This window comes from Poecilia latipinna, unplaced genomic scaffold (genome assembly GCF_001443285.1).
Source record: "Poecilia latipinna isolate Pla-1442-1.1 unplaced genomic scaffold, P_latipinna-1.0 Scaffold1422, whole genome shotgun sequence".
NCBI classification, from domain to species: Eukaryota; Metazoa; Chordata; class Actinopteri; order Cyprinodontiformes; family Poeciliidae; genus Poecilia; species Poecilia latipinna.
This window is the reverse complement of record NW_015114038.1, coordinates 138,102-154,014: the sequence shown is the minus strand read 5'-3', so window position 1 is coordinate 154,014 and position 15,913 is coordinate 138,102. Positions and strand designations below refer to the sequence as shown.

General features: G+C 38.0%; 1 protein-coding gene across 3 annotated transcripts in view; it reads left to right on the top strand.

Moving 5' to 3' along the window:
• The window catches only part of adgrb2 (adhesion G protein-coupled receptor B2), a 315,878-nt gene that overhangs the window by 240,169 nt on the left and 59,796 nt on the right, over positions 1–15,913 (top strand). For all 3 annotated transcript variants that reach the window (XM_015056969.1, XM_015056967.1, XM_015056968.1), the window contains 4 exons: positions 11,087–11,190; positions 11,598–11,700; positions 12,220–12,370; positions 14,889–14,958. In XM_015056969.1, the coding sequence (XP_014912455.1) occupies positions 11,087–11,190; positions 11,598–11,700; positions 12,220–12,370; positions 14,889–14,958 (428 nt within the window). The remainder of the gene's footprint in view (positions 1–11,086; positions 11,191–11,597; positions 11,701–12,219; positions 12,371–14,888; positions 14,959–15,913) is intronic.

Sequence of the window (15,913 nt, the reverse complement as noted above, 5' to 3'; positions counted from 1 at the left end):
CTTTTTTTTATTTTGTGTTCCCCAGTGGGGAGTTTTTTTTTTTTTTTTTTTTTTTATATATATATATATATATATATATATATATATATATATATATATATATATATATATATATATGCGTCCATGTTGAAGATATAGAGACACATAAGTTGCCTCTATAGACTCAGCTGTTCTAACAACACCGCTGACTGAACAACCAGTGGAAGTACAAAATCAACAATTTTTTTTCTTGAACTTGCTTCAACAACTGTTAGGTTGTTGAGGTCTGGACTTGCCCACATCTGTGGGATGTATTGACTACTAAGCTGAGGATGTCTGAGGAAACAATGCATCCTGAATGCCCTGAAAATGCTTAGAAAGTGAGAAAAGTTGGGTAAGGAAGCCTCAACATCAGTACAAAGAAAAACAAAATTTTAGAAACCTGGAAGCTCAAAAAAAAAGAGGTTGAACTACAGTAGCCTTGTTTTGTGTCCATTTCTTGTATTCTCTCATTGTTATGTTTGGATGACTTATTTCCTCTTTTTTTGTTTAGGGCCAATTGCATTGTTTTTTACCATGCACTATGTTGTTTTTGGTCAGCAGTCGTCCATCAAACTCTTTGATGGATCCACATTTTTGCTAATTTTGCACCTCCTTATTTTATAATCATGTACACTGAACTCAGCGGAGGAAGTGTGCTTTAAATGTTATGGATAATTTCATCATTATCCATGATGAAATGAGTTACTGAAGTGCTCTAGGAATACATTTTCACCATTTCTGGATGTTTGCTTGATTTGTGTAACCCACATAAAATGAGGGTGCCTCTTTAAAAAAACACTGGTTAGGAAAGCAGGATAGTCTGCCTAACCAATGAGAATAACTAGATTCCAGTGTGTTTCAACCAATCAGAAGGCAGACAAATGTAAACTTTTACTGAGCTTTGGATAACATTTTATTTTTTTTTATAAAAAAAAAAAAAAAAAGATTTTACAATTTATGAAAAAGTGAATTAATAATATAGTATGGTAAAGGTGAACAGTTTTATTGCAAGTAATTTGATAGCTAATTTATGGATTATGGCTAGAACAGCTTAGTAAAAAATATATAATTCTTCTGGTCCTGTCTGTTGACAGGTCAGGTTTTTGTTTTGTTTTGTTTTTGGGATGTTGGATTTTTCCTGAGGTGGATGCCTCAACAACTCGACTTTGATGGTGAGCCTTCCCACTTGGGCTTGGAGGGGAAAAAATCATTCCCTCCTTTTTGACTAGGAGTCCTGCTGCATCCTGCGGTGTGGTAGGCCTCTATCACTCACATCTTCACACACATTTGGATATGTGTAAGCCCACTGACTGACATTTTTTCACTATTGTCCTTTCATCCTGGGAATTTTTGGACTGTGCCATTTGAACAGGCTTTTTTTTTTACTAGGGACATTATAACAAACTGCTGTGTTGGAAATTCTCATGTGAATGGTGTTTAAGTTAAACTTGAATTGAAACTGAATCTTTTTTTAACTCGGGTCGTCAGGGTGCCCCAAAAGACTTAAAACGGAGAACTAGCACTTGGCCAAGTATTATTAGTACTATATGTATTTGTTTTGTGAAATTTTATTTTCACAAATGTGTAAGTCTTGACCAGCTTTTTAATGTCATGGTTTAGTTTACTAAAACCAGTTTATTATATTCATATGACTACCTTTCACTACTGTTACATGTAGACAATAGATTGATTGTTCTCTTGAGTCATCTGGGCTTACAAATGGTTTTGTAACCCATTCCTGACTAATAAATGTCAATGACTTTTTTACAAAATCTTCTTTAGGTTGCAACATGATGTGTTGCGTTTTGAGATTTTGTTTTGCTTAGTTCATATTATCGGATTAGAAATGTTTGTCTGTCTGATTGCACAGGCCTGGTAGTAAAAGTGAAGTTGAACTAAACTGTCCAAAGAATTTGATAATTAAGTCAGGATTTGACAAGGCATTATTGCCATTTTCACAGTTCGTTTGGAGACAGCCTGTTCTTCTTAGTAAATGGAATTGGGATTTGAGAAATGCTTTTTGTTCTTATGCAGATTATCTTTTTCTGATCTAACACATTCACATTTGATAACAATAAAAAATAAAAATTAAAAAATTAAAAAAAACGTGTAAGTGGGCAAAATTCTTTTCACAGCCCTGAATTTAACACAGGTTTTACACACGTTTTCCAACTAATTTGGCATGTGGAAAAAACATTTATAATCAAAGTAGTCAGGCTATCATAGTTCATATATGAAAGGGGTGACAGTAAATTAAAAGAGAGAAGCAATTTCCAGACATGCAGTTCAGCTGTCCATTGACACACATATGGAGGCCTAGAAGCATGTGTGCAAGTCGCAACGTACCAAAAAAAGAAAAAGCATGCAGAGGTCTTCCAAACACACATTCATATGCGGTGTCCAGGCTGCTGGAGCAGATCTGAGTGTCAGCCGCCCAACTCTGACAGCTTATCCCGGGCCACAGCGCTGGGGACAGGGGGGGGGGGGGGGGATTAACCTCCATGTTTAATAGAAAAGGAGGAGGTGGTAGGGAGAGAGAGACAGAGAGAGGAGAGAGAGAGATGGAGGGATTTAGGAGCAGTGGTGCTATTACAGGCCGTTTACAGTGAAGTGAAGGATAGCCAGTTAATCCTGTTTACTTTCTATAGCCGCTGAGGTTTCCACACGTGTATTTGCGCGTACACCGTGCTGCGAGTCGCTTTTGGACCGTTGCTTTCAGACACCAGACGGGTCTTCACTTCAGAGAAATGGAGGGCAGAGGAGGGATTGATTGAGTTAGGTCATGAAAAGATACAATAGACTGAGCCACTTAATTCTTAAAGTGACCAGTGGGAATACAAACCCTTGAGATGCAGGCTGGCTTTCACATTACTCATGGGTGGTGGTGGGGGGATCATGAGATTTGGACTTTTGAGGAAGTATTGCCTTTTGAAAAGTCAGTTGTTACCAGAGCCAATAAACCACCTTATACCGCTTCTGCTTCAGTGTCGCAATGTTTACTTGGAATATAATTATACCTTGAAGTAATTCGCTCAGATTTGTTCTCATAACTGGGGGATTTGTAGCTCATGCGCTCGCTCAGGCAGATAACCGGAAATGTTAGTGAAAAGGTCAGTGGTTTAAGCAGCACCTGAGACCTCAGTTCAGTCACTGTAGATGAGCGCACAAACACACCAACTCCGAGGAGACAAACACCCCATTCAGAGCACAGAGGACAGGAAAGATAATTTATTTATTAACCAATTACTGCATCAGAATATTTTTCTCTCAGCCATGCCGCCTTTGTTCTGTACGGGCTTTTCTCAAAGCTTTTTCTCATACACCTGCCAAACTAACTGCTTTTCGCTGCAATCATTCTCATGAAACGATCGTCTCTGCCGGGAATGAGCTTAAATCTGTTTCGCCTCGCTATCATTTGGTTGCTCAGGGTTCCCCTAATCAGAATGGAAACATTTTAGAGCTCACTCTATTATTTAGACTATTAATGGCTATTGTTCCCGATCTGACGGCAGAGAGGGATGACTGAGGCCCCGCAAGATGGCAGCTCATATTTTAACTTATTAAAATCGGAGACGGCGCCGAGAACGAAAACAAAGGCCTGCTCCAAATGAAGCGACTTCTACAAGGTTAAAACATGCAAAGATCTTGCACTTGTCAGCAATAATTAAAGGAGAAGGCATTCCGAAGTTTACAAAGGATTCTGGTTGGAACTGGATGCTTTATTGCATTAATTAAAGATTAGCCGGGTTGAGAGCAGGAATAATCAGGAAAAAAAGGTGAGCATGTGTTTCTCAGTCTTAAAATGAACAAAGACTGAGGTTTGGTGTGTCACTTGTTTTAACCTTGAAGAATAAAGTTTCATTTTCCCTGGAGTATTTTTGTGTTTAAAGAGGTAAAAAAAAAAAAAAAGACAAAGTGCATTTGAAAAGAAATATATATGTTTGCCTATAGAGCTCTGTTCAAAGAAATTATGGACAAAATATGAGATTATTTGTTTTGATAACTTTGAATAAAAATACAATATCTGTAAGGTATTAATGTTATTTACATAAGAGTTAATTTTATGCATAACATGAGGTTAATTTCTTTCATTTAAAGAAAAATCCTATTTATACAACTGCAGAAATAGCAAAGAAAATTATTGCATCAACATTTTCTACATTTATTGATTTACTTGACGTTGATAGAGGCTAAAGTAAAAATATAATTTCCTCTTTTTTTTTTTTTTTTAAAGTTCTGTGACGTTATCAAAAATAATGTTACCAAATTAGAAACATGTCATGTTGCAGTGAGTATGTACAAAGATAACTATACTCCTAGAGTGGTAGTGAGTCAAACACAGTGTTTTAGTAAATGTTCACATTTTAAAACTAACTGAAACTGGAAATGCTCGTATCTGTGGGATACAATGTCATATTAGTGGATATCTCCTGCCTTTCAATTATAGAGGTTCTGTGTTATGACACTAAAGTTGCATTGGTTGTTTCAATGCGCCCCATCAACTTCAACCTGTCGATCTGCTCCAAGTCTGCCAAAAGTGGTGTAAACTTTTGGATTTTGCGACAGGCTGTCATTTATAAAATGGCATAAAGATGATATATTCCTGTGCTCCTTCAGGCATCTTATTATTGTTATTATTATTATTTTTAAATTCTCTCAGCATACTCACAATGTACCTTTGCTTCCAGGAATTGTTAGTCTGCAAAAGCAGGGATAAACATAACAATCTCTTGAAAAAGTAGATGTTCATCAGAGCCTCAGATTTGCTTCTTAGAAAAACATGCATGATTTTCAGGTTACCTTGGGTAACCTGAAAAGGTTACCTGGGGTCTTGGCTTTCTGAAGAAACTAAACTGTTATTTAAAACCCACATACTCAACGTTTCTTCTCAACACACATCTTGCATGCATCTGGGGCGGAATTTTAGGGGAAATATCTAGGCTTTTCAACATTATTTATTGCCCAGAAGCATTCTTATAAGAAGTATATGAAAACAAAACAAAAAAAAATCTCATTTGTGCTGAGACTTATTAGATTGAAAATTCAGATGTATACAGTATGAAGAAAATGTCTATGTCTCAGTAAAATCAGAGAAAACAGAATACAACCAGTAACCACTGCACACCTCTGTTTTGAATCGAATGAATATCACTTATTCCAGGAATAAGTGATATTTTTCTTTTAAATGCTGAGTAGTCTGTTATAGATTTCTGTGATGTCAAGTGTGAAACTGATTCTTGGAACATGCTTTTGAAATATGAGCTTTGAATAAGGTAGATTTTGTTTGTGGATGATTTCTTTTAATACGGCTGCATGTTTTGAATTGGTGCCCCGCTGCTATAAAATTGCCGTTGACTTATTTTCCCTCTTCTGGCAGAACCCGCAACACTTCCATTTAAAATGTCATCTTTAAAGAGCCAACACATTATGGGATACTAATACAGTTCCCAGACGTCTGGTAGAGAAACATGACAGAACCTGACTTATATATATTTTTTTTTAATTATTGCCCTGACAGATGTGGTCATGTTTAGGGAAATATTATCTCTTGAAGCCATTTCTTGTCATAAGAAGTTCAAGAGTGATGCCTTTCCTGTTCTTTTTACCCTTTTGAAGGGCTCTGAAGGAACAATTGGCATATGTGTCAAATCATCTTCATAACTGAAAGAGATATTACCAAAATACATAAAGTTTCAGTTAACGTTGTTTTACAGGAATGAATTGGGGTGGTGGGGCATCAGTGATTTTGTTTTATTCTTTTGTAACCTACTCTTATCAGATTTTTTCCCCTCTGAATAAATGTACTCAAATTAAATATTGTATTTTGCAAGGTGTGATTTTGCTCATGAACTATAATGGTTTTTATTATTATTATTATTATTATTATTATTATTATTAATGTAGTGCTGCCATTAAGCTGTAGTTTTCTGCACTTGAGTATAGAAACACCCCTCTTTGTGACGCCCGATGCCGACTTTGTGATGCATGTGGCAAAGATGCAGATAGACTCTGGATACAAGTTGTCTAGGGCGCTTCCCCATTGAGGGTGCATTAACAGGTGCACTGACGTGTAAGACATGCTGATGGAGTATTGAGGAAGAAAGATGTAAGGGGAATGGGATGAGCAACCTAGAGAGGCAGAGACGGAAACGGAGAGGCTGGTACGGCGGAATGGGTGGGAAAGAAGAGAGAAGAAGTCTCAGAGAGAGGAGATAAGTAGGTTAAACTTCCTGAGCTGAAAATAGCTATCTTTTCCATCAAATGGTTTCCAAGCTGCCCAGGGGGAACTGGCCATATACAGCAGAACCTCAACACTCTCGCACTAATCTGTAGTCACTGTGTTTCACGGTCATACATTCTGACCAGCAGCGATGTATTATCACGGTTTCCTTTAAGGGCATAACATTTGTGTGGCAGAAAGAAGCCTCAGGCCTTCAGGTTTTGTGTGGGTAATCTGTTTCCATTTATTTACTTTTTTTTTTTGTACCAGTTTTCTTACATCATCACATTATACTATACATTGAATCTCATTTTTGATGTACGGTTTATGCATGCCTGTTTTACATTGCAACCAAAGAACTATGAGGAGTCCTAAGACCATCTCCTAACGTGCTTTGAATACAGTAAAGTGTGGCATCTCAGAAACGCTAACGTTTTAAAAAAGGGGATCTCTAAAGTGCATATTTAAGCACTTTTTAAAAAAGTATCTATACTCCTAGAATTTTTCCTGTATTTACTGCAATTGCTAACTAATGTCTTTGTGTTTCTTTTTTATGATGGAACAACTGAAAGTGGTGCAGAATTGTGAAGTGAAAAGAAAGTAATTCATGGTTTGAACTATTTTTTTAACATTTTTTGCTAAATGAAAAACTTAACAGTTTAGCGTGCCTATGTTTTCTAGCACGCTGTGCGAGTACTTTGTAGAACCACATTTCACAGTAGTTTCAAGCTCCAGATTATCCTTTGGATTGGTGTCTGGACTTTGACTGGGACATCTCAACACATTTGACAACCTTTTCCACTTTGGCTTGGACTGAATGTTTAGAGTTGTTGTTCTACTGAAAGATGAACTTCCCTCACTGTCCTATAAGTACTTTGTGTGCTTGGACTGGGTTTTGTCCCAGTATTTATTTACCCAACCTACTGTTATTTCTAACCAAGTTCCCTAGAAAAGCATCCCCACAGCATGATGTAGTTAGCACTATGTCTCACCATGTTTTAAAGAGGTGTGCAGTGTTAGTTTTATATCGCACAAAGCTTTACATTTAGACCAAAAATGTTTGTTTTGGTCTCATCTGACCAGAGTTTCTTCTGGTGCCTTTGTTCCGTCCATATGGTTTATCCTGTTTGCAAACGATGAAAAGGACTTAATGGATTCTCGTAATGACTTCTTCTAGGCAGTCTTCCACAAAGGTAGGGTTTGTGGAGTGCATAGCTACAGATTCTCTCACCCGAGCTATTGATCTCTGCAGCTTCTCTAGAGTAACCGTACATCTCTGTCACATTTCTGCTTTCCTTCCACAGCCTGTCAGTTTAGGTGGATGACCATGTCTTGGTTTGTCATACTTTTCTGTTTTCAAATGTTGAATTAAATTCATTTGGAATATTCAGAGTTTGGGATATTCTTTTATAGCCCTGCTTTAAACCTTTCCATAATATTATCATTGATCTGTGTGGTGTATTCCTTGGTCTCCCTAATGCTGCCTAAACTGGATACTGGGATTATGACATTCAAGTATTTTTTTTTTCTTTGACTACATATGCAGCAAACTTTTTAGATTTTTATTTGGATTTTTCCTCCCCCCTTTTCACTAATTCACTACAGTTCCTCTCTAATTTAAATTCAATTAAGTTTGTTCAAGTTGGTGTTGCCTAATATGACAAAAATGTGGGGGTAAGGGGACCTTTACAGGGAAACTGATACACTCACTGGGCACTGCACACTTTTCATTCAACATGCGTTGACGGTCTGATCTGTCGGATTTGTAAAAGGCATTTTGACCTTCTTCTCTACATAAAATCAAACACAATTATTCTCTCTTGTTTCTCCCTCTCCCCTTGGCATTTCCCAATTTCCCGAAGCAGATGCTTTTCATATGCCCCCTTTCGTTTCTTTCGTGGCTCTCTTTTCTTGTGAGACGGTTTTGATTATGTTTCACCTCCGTTCTCCCACTTGTGTGTTTTTGTGTGTATGCTGTATTGGTATTCCAACCTATTCCACTTTCCTCTGGAGAAATTGGCTTCCTTTGATGGGCCAGGAAAAAAAAAAAAAAAAAACTAAAAGGGAAGCTTTGACTTTCTGTTGCTTTTTCTTCTCCTTCCCTATCCCCCTCATTCCTTTCACGTACTTGTCTTTAACTCTTCCTGCTCCATCTCCCTGTGAATTTCTTCACTGTTCTTTTTAGGTTGCATTCTTGGCTCCTTTCTAAAAAAGTAAAGAGGTCCCCTTTCTTGCATCAGACTTGTGAGTTCTACTCATCTTTGGGAAGACAGATTCCTGCACATTTTTCAGTTAGGTGCATCTGCTTAGACGAGTATGTTTTCAATTAAATTCAATGGTTAAGACGTTTCATGTTTTTTTTTTTTTTTTTAATCCAAAGCACTGTATCTTAAGCGTAACTGTGTGACTGAAATCTTAAGCCGAACAAATATAAAGCCCATTTGGGTACGAGTAGGGTTTAGGATTTACATGTAGATAAATGTGTCTGACTTTTCATCCTTTCGAAGATGCTTATTGAGAGCAAAATTTTGCTGAAAAAACATTTTATGAATTGCTTTATTGTTCTTAATCTTCAAGTTGTATTAAACCCTTTAACACAGACAGAAAAAAAAAATAATTTAGGTACACAAAAAGGGACACAAAGCTTTTTACAAGATTCTTACATGGCGATGACTGTTAGGAAAAAGTGTGTCTTCATGTCATTGTAATCAGCAGTAAATTGAAATCATCAGTGTCCATGCACATAGGCGCACCACATTTTCTATAGGGTATAACACATTGGTCAAGATGGTTGCTTGTACTTTTAATAAAGGAACAACTTTTGGAGAAGTGTAATTGCATGTCATTATCCAACTCCATTCATTGTAACACACTCTTGTAATTCTAATTAAAGGTAATTGCCTGTAATTTGCAGGAGCCGTTAAAAGGATTAAAACTCAGGGACTGGAAGAGTTAATAGAGGCTGTAAAGGCAAGGCAGTAATTTGGAAGCCTGACGAGACTTATCGGTCTCTCTGTCCGTCCATTCCGGTTTCAAAAAACATGTATTTTTTTGTCCAATTTGTGATAACAGTATTGACTGATTAATGCTCATTTTGCTGAGTCATCTGATAAATTCTGTAGATGACGGGATTCTAAAAGTCTGACCTGTAATGAATGAAAAGGAATGGTGAGAGTACAGTCCCCTGTGGTGCTCCTGTGCTGCTGACCGCCTGGTCAAACAACCTCACAAACTGTGGGCCGTTTGTCAGGTTTGATGAACATGTGCCCCCTGCAGATTCTATAGTATTTCATAGTTTTGTCAGAATGTGATAAATTAAAACAGAAAGGAATCCTCGTGGTCATTTGCTTTGTGCAAATGACCCCGGCATCGTTAAAGAAGGTGTCTGACGGTATCTCCAAGACCTTTATGAGGAAGGAAGTTGGGTCAACATGTCTGAAGTCATTGACAACTTCCAGATGAATGGACTAAATAAAGAATCCTGGTGTGGGCAGCAAGGGAATTAGGACTCCATTCATCTGGATGAATAAATATCAGCAGAGCGCGAATCCATCTATCCATCCCTCTGTCCGTCCTTCCATCATCTTTACCAATGTCTTCTTGAGGTAATAGAGTAAAATTAATGTGTTGCATGCTTTGCTCTGCAAAGCAATCAAAAAACAATTATAACCAATGTTGCAATGTATTGTGATTTTTTTATTGCTACTAGCTTTGAGAAAAGGCAACAGCAACAAAAATATCAATCATAAACTCATGTTGGGAAGCTCAAGCTCCACTTTTATGCAGTGGTTGCTTGTTTGTTTTTTACTGTAAAACGGTTAATTTAGACCTTTTGCTCTATCACCTGTTTAAATGTGATGCTCCATCTATCTGCATCAGTTCCTTTTGATGAAGTCCATCCATTTTTGGACTTTATCAGATTTTGCTTTGAGTTTGGACTTTGTTCTGTTCTAGATATTTTACCTTCATCACTATTTTTTAATCCTCACTTTAAATTTTTATCCCTCTGCTCTAATATCAAAACATTAAGATTTGTTTGCATATTTTTGCATAACAGATGATATACCAACCAATTTGTTATTTCGTAGCAAAGAAACCGTCTCTTAATCTGTCTGCAATTTTAATTTAGTCCATTTTTCATTTAAATAAGATTCCATAAAAATGAGGGTGCCATGTTTTCATCTCTTTTTCTGTCTTCCTGTGTCTTTGTGTTGTGCAGTTGCATCTCACCCCGTTGGAATAACATTAAACAAACGTATTTGTTTGGTTATTTTTAAACATGCATTAACATTTTGCGTTTCCATCTGGTGTGCAAATAGAAACGCAATTTTTGATCAATCGGAAGTTTTAAACATTGCATAAAGGCAATTTGAAAGAAATAATTTCAGCCTACATTTTTGTGGGCAGTACCGCTAACTCCACAGTCGTCTGGCAAATAGTTATCGACATCCTCTGCAAGAAGGGTAAGCAGAATGTGCACAAGCAACACTAACCTCTTTGGTAGTGAAGCAAAGTCCATACTAGAGTGTTGGGGACATCAGATGATGTGGAGTGCGACTAACATGCCCTGTAGGACGACATATTATTGGATTTTCACTCTCTGTACAGCTCTATTCATCGAAATGATCTAAAGTACATGCTAGAAATACATCACGTTGTGTATAATGAATTTTTGAGCTCCATTTTCTGAATTAATTTACTGAAACAAATGAACCTTCCCATCATACACTAATTTATTGAGATGTGCTTGTAAAATGAGCCGGGCCTTCATTCTCTGTTGACCAAAGTAGGACAAACTGACGCGGTAACAATTAACCAGCCTTCTCCTCTGACCTTGTGTTTCAGGACATGGGTCCTACCAGCATGCCCTCAGTGCCCCTCATGGTGGGCTGCGGAGTGTCCTGCACTGCTCTCCTCATCCTGCTGCTCATCTACGCTGCCTTTTGGAGGTGACTGCATGCACACACATTTAATAGTGTGACACTGATATCTGTATTTTATACATTCCCTGTTCGCACAATGCTAATGTTCTTTTCACGCTTCTGCCAGTGCAAATTGGAAAAAAAAAAATAAAGCTTAATTTGTGTCCATCAGCTATGGCGGCAAAACAAAAAAAAAACAAACAAAAAAAAACATCGAGGCCTAATAAAGAACAAAATAATTCAGTTACAGCAGAGGGGGTTGGTGACTGGCTTTTCCCTCCTTTGGTTCCTGTATTTGTCTTTTACTAATACTCTTTACAGATGCCAAAATCAATCTGATGACTAAGCTGTCTTGGAAAAGAGAGAGAGAAAAAAAAAGATCTATAGGGCTTTGAATGTGACTTTTTAAATCTTTCTAATCTTCTGCTCCTAAGGTACATCCGGTCAGAGAGATCGATCATCTTGGTCAACTTCTGCTTCTCCATCCTGGCCTCCAATTTACTGATTCTGCTAGGACAATCTCAAACACTCAACAAGGTAAAGCACACTTTTCAAGACATACATACATATATATATATATATATATGTATATATATATATATATATATATTGTTTTTACAGACCTTTATCTATGATGGTCACAAATTCAAATTGCCTATTTTAGTAGCTTTGAAAACAAAACAAAAAAAAAAAACAGCTTACAGGATTTACAGCTTAATACAGTGGAGGTTTCAAAGCAGCATGCTGACATTTTTGGCAAACCCCTCTGAGCCGTCTGACTAAGCAAGCCTTCACCGTGTGGCAGTCAGGATCGATCTAGCTGAAGAACACAGCAAAGCCACCTTCAACATTAAAGAACAAAGAGTGTTCTTGATTAGATTGCCGTTTTCGATTACCTGCTGTTTTGTTCTGTGGAAGTTTCACTTGTTTTCTTCTTATTTGATGCCTTTACTAGTTTATCTATGCATCTGTGTATTTTGTAAGGTATCTCAGTTTTTTTTTTTTTTTTTTTTTTTTCTTGCTTTAAGTTCTTGCTTACTTCTCGCTTTGCTGCAGGGGCTGTGTACTGTGACTGCTGCTTTCCTGCATTTCTTTTTCTTGGCGTCCTTCTGCTGGGTGCTGACTGAGGCATGGCAGTCCTACCTGGCTGTCATTGGCAAAACAAGGTCACGCATCATTCGCAAGCGTTTTCTGTGCCTCGGCTGGGGTAAGTATACACATGCTCGATCCATTTCACATTATACATTTGTCAGAACCTCGTTTGGGATTGCGTTTTGACTCCTGATGCCTGCTCGCCATGAAACAAACGTCTATGAAATATGCATGCAGTTGCTCATGTTGAAGATACAACAAGCACAGACGCGGGTTGTTCAATGAACTGCAGCGTTCATAGCAGCCTTTTTAAATAGCTAGCTTTCAATCTGAAAGACCAAACCTATTTCTGAACATACTTGCATGTTGGTGTGATCACAACTGATCGAAAGCTCATCTTACCTGAAGTTTTGATGATACTGCCTCAGGATGATGGGGTGATATGCAGCATCAGTGTTCAATCATCTTGCATTTTAAGTCAAACATGTGAATCTTGGTTTCATCTGACTAAAGTCTTTTTCATTGTGTTGGTTAATTGGAAATACGTTACAGTTTTTAGCTGTAATATGGGGAAAATATGAGGACCTTCAAAGGACCATCCCGTCATAACTATGACTAGAATTAGAATTGCTTTGAGATGTTTCAAGCTTATCTGTCATTTTCTATGGGGATTTTTATTGTTTAACTACCAGGCTTAATTTTTCCTAAGATTTGGACATTGACATTCTTGAAGGGGCACAAGCTCTTAATTTTTAGAGCTTGGCCGAAATAGCAACGAGAAGAGCAGTTTATTTTTTTTTCTCTTTGAGTTTCAGTAGTTGGGAGTTGCTGCTTGATAGAACCAATCTATTTCAGAAAGCTAAATAAGCGTCCACTATTCCAGAACATACTCGACGGCACTTTCACCACGGACTTTTGTAAATAACAAAACTTTCTCTTGTTACTTTTAGTGGACTTCTATCCTGCCCCTGAGTCCCACTGCAAATAATTACAGTTTTCTGAATTGGTTGCTGATTGAAGCAGTCTTATGTGAGGTGCATTAGTGATGGAGGGCAGCAAGACCGGCTTGTTTCAGAATGGAAATGTAACCGCTTATTATCTTGCAGTGTTGAAATTGTTGCCCGTATTATGCTTAACAATCTTCATTCCCTGCATTCTCATTATACACTATTCGACGGCTCTATAAGCAATTATTTACTGCTTTATGTCCCAAAAGCCATATTTACACTTCCTAATGCGTTTTCCTTATTCATACACACCAAGAAAAGACAGGCTGCTCACTGAGAGCGCACACTGCCGCTATTCATCCGTACGCCACCTTTTCCGTTCACCTTCCATGTTACTCCATTATGCCGTCTCCTCGGCATTGTACAACCAGGTGCAACATGGACGGAGAATGTTCGGTGTATAATCAAAAGATATGATAACATCTGCACAACACGGGGGAGATGCTTCAAGATAGGCCTGGAAATTACAGCACTGCACCATCCACTACACACACACCCACACGGACACAATCTGCTCATTTCACTCAGTATTGATCCCAGCAGTCTAATCTGCCAAGTCACTGATGCCCTTACCTGATAGAGGCAGAGAATGTATAGACTGCTCTACAGTCACAGATGAGGAGATACTGACACACACAGAGAGGGGGGGGGGGGCTGGTGGCTGCTGCACGTTCCTCCAACACACTCATAGATGCACATGAAACGCATGAAACAGTTGGGTAGAACGGAGAGGATCAAACGTGTTATCCTCCTTCCGTCCGTTTTGCAATTTTCCCAGCAAATTATGCGATTGAAATCTGTTGCCAAGGAGAAAGGAGATTTTTAGGGTGTAACTGGATTTGGGTCGGAGCCAGATACGTATATGCATAGGTGTGTGTTTGTGTGTGTGTTTGTGTGTTCACTGCATTATACAAGTAAACGGCAGATTGATGTTGTTGACTAACTGAGACTCGGTGCAGGCTGCTTGGTGGACAGGCTTGGCTCTCAACCATCTTATTTGTTAAAGTTAATGTGACTTTTTCTAATTGCTTTTCATTACCAGCCATAATCACAGCTTTGTTAATTACGAGAATATTTCAGAGCCAAACTCATTACGGGTGCCGCGATGTTCCTTCTTTTTGTACGCAGGCAATCGGCAACAGTCACGCTTTTTTTTTTTTTTCATTTACAGAGACAGATTGAGCTGCACGATATATGGAATGTTGTTGGGTTTTTTTTTTTTTTTGCCAAATATTTCGCAACTTTTCGTCTATGCACACCACACAAAATTTGATTTAAAAGCAATTTTTTGAAACTACGTAAAGAATTTTCTTTTTCAAAGTGATGAAATGTTGAAAAGGTGCAAATGGCACGCGTGTAGACACATTGCCGTGACTATTAGTGTTTTTTTAAGGGAGCATATGCACAACACAAAATCAAATCGGCCTCAGTCACCCGTTCACGTGTTACGTTCTGTTGCAAAGCAAGCTTTGCATTTAGTTGGTAGAGTCAGAGTTGTTCTTCTCACTGTCTCTTGTGCCAATGTGTCCCATCACCATCCAAGCTTCCTTTCATCCTTTTGTCTCAGCCGTTTGATCTTTTTCTCTCTCCTCGCGTGTGTGTGTGTGTGCGTGTGTTTGTCTGCAGGTCTTCCAGCCCTTGTTGTTGCAGTGTCGGTGGGTTTCACCAGAGCAAGAGGTTATGGCACCGCCAGCTAGTAAGTATTCTGCCCAAGACTCCCTGCTTGCTCTTGCGCTCTAATCACCACTCAATTTGGATGCCTTCGCTTAATAGCAGCTTCTTCCTCTCACTAGCTCTCAAATGGGCCTGAGGTGTAGTGGCATTCACTGGTCTTACTGCCAGATTTCCATTGGTTTCTCCGTATATTTACAAGTAGAAGGCTCTTAAAGAAGACCATGCAGTGGTGATTATCAGATCTGGATTGTTACCAATATCAGTGTTTTTTTTATTATTTTTTTTATGATTTAATAAGATATTTATTTCATCAACAAAGTTGCCAGTTTCCCCTAATTTATCAGTGTGCTGTATATTGACACCTTTTAAAAATATGGTAATATAAAGACTGAACTGAATGAGATGTACAAGATTCTTATTTAATAAGCTCAACATGATGCTCTCAATGCAATTAACAGGAGGTATCATCAAGGCACTTGATCGCTTTCGGAAATTACAGTTCAAGCTTTAAGTATCTCTCTGTGGCTTGCGGTATTTATGACTACATTATCAGGTTTTACGAGAGAAAGTGTTTTTGGAAGACTCCAAGGCCTCTCACGTAGACTGGAACTATACTTAAAAAGTAGTTTATGCATTTAAAAGAGGCCAAAATGTGTATGTTTATTATAGTTTGGGTGCAATATAAAAATGTAAGTGTGTGCAAATTATCCACCTCATCTCTCCACCACCTGCGTGACTGCTACTTTTTAAAGGGACTGTTACATTTTTTTTTTTTTATTTGTTCTTCTTTTAAAGTGGAGCCCTGCTTTGCAGTTAGTAATGATCCTGCCTGGAGTAGGCAGGCGCCTTTAGTTTTCAAACTTAACTTGCTAAATAGTTTGTGACAGAAATATTTTCAAACAGCTGATTTCTTTTTTTTTTTTTTTTTTTTTTTTTTTTAAAGGGGAAAGGGTAAAAAGGGGGGTTTTTTTAAGGGG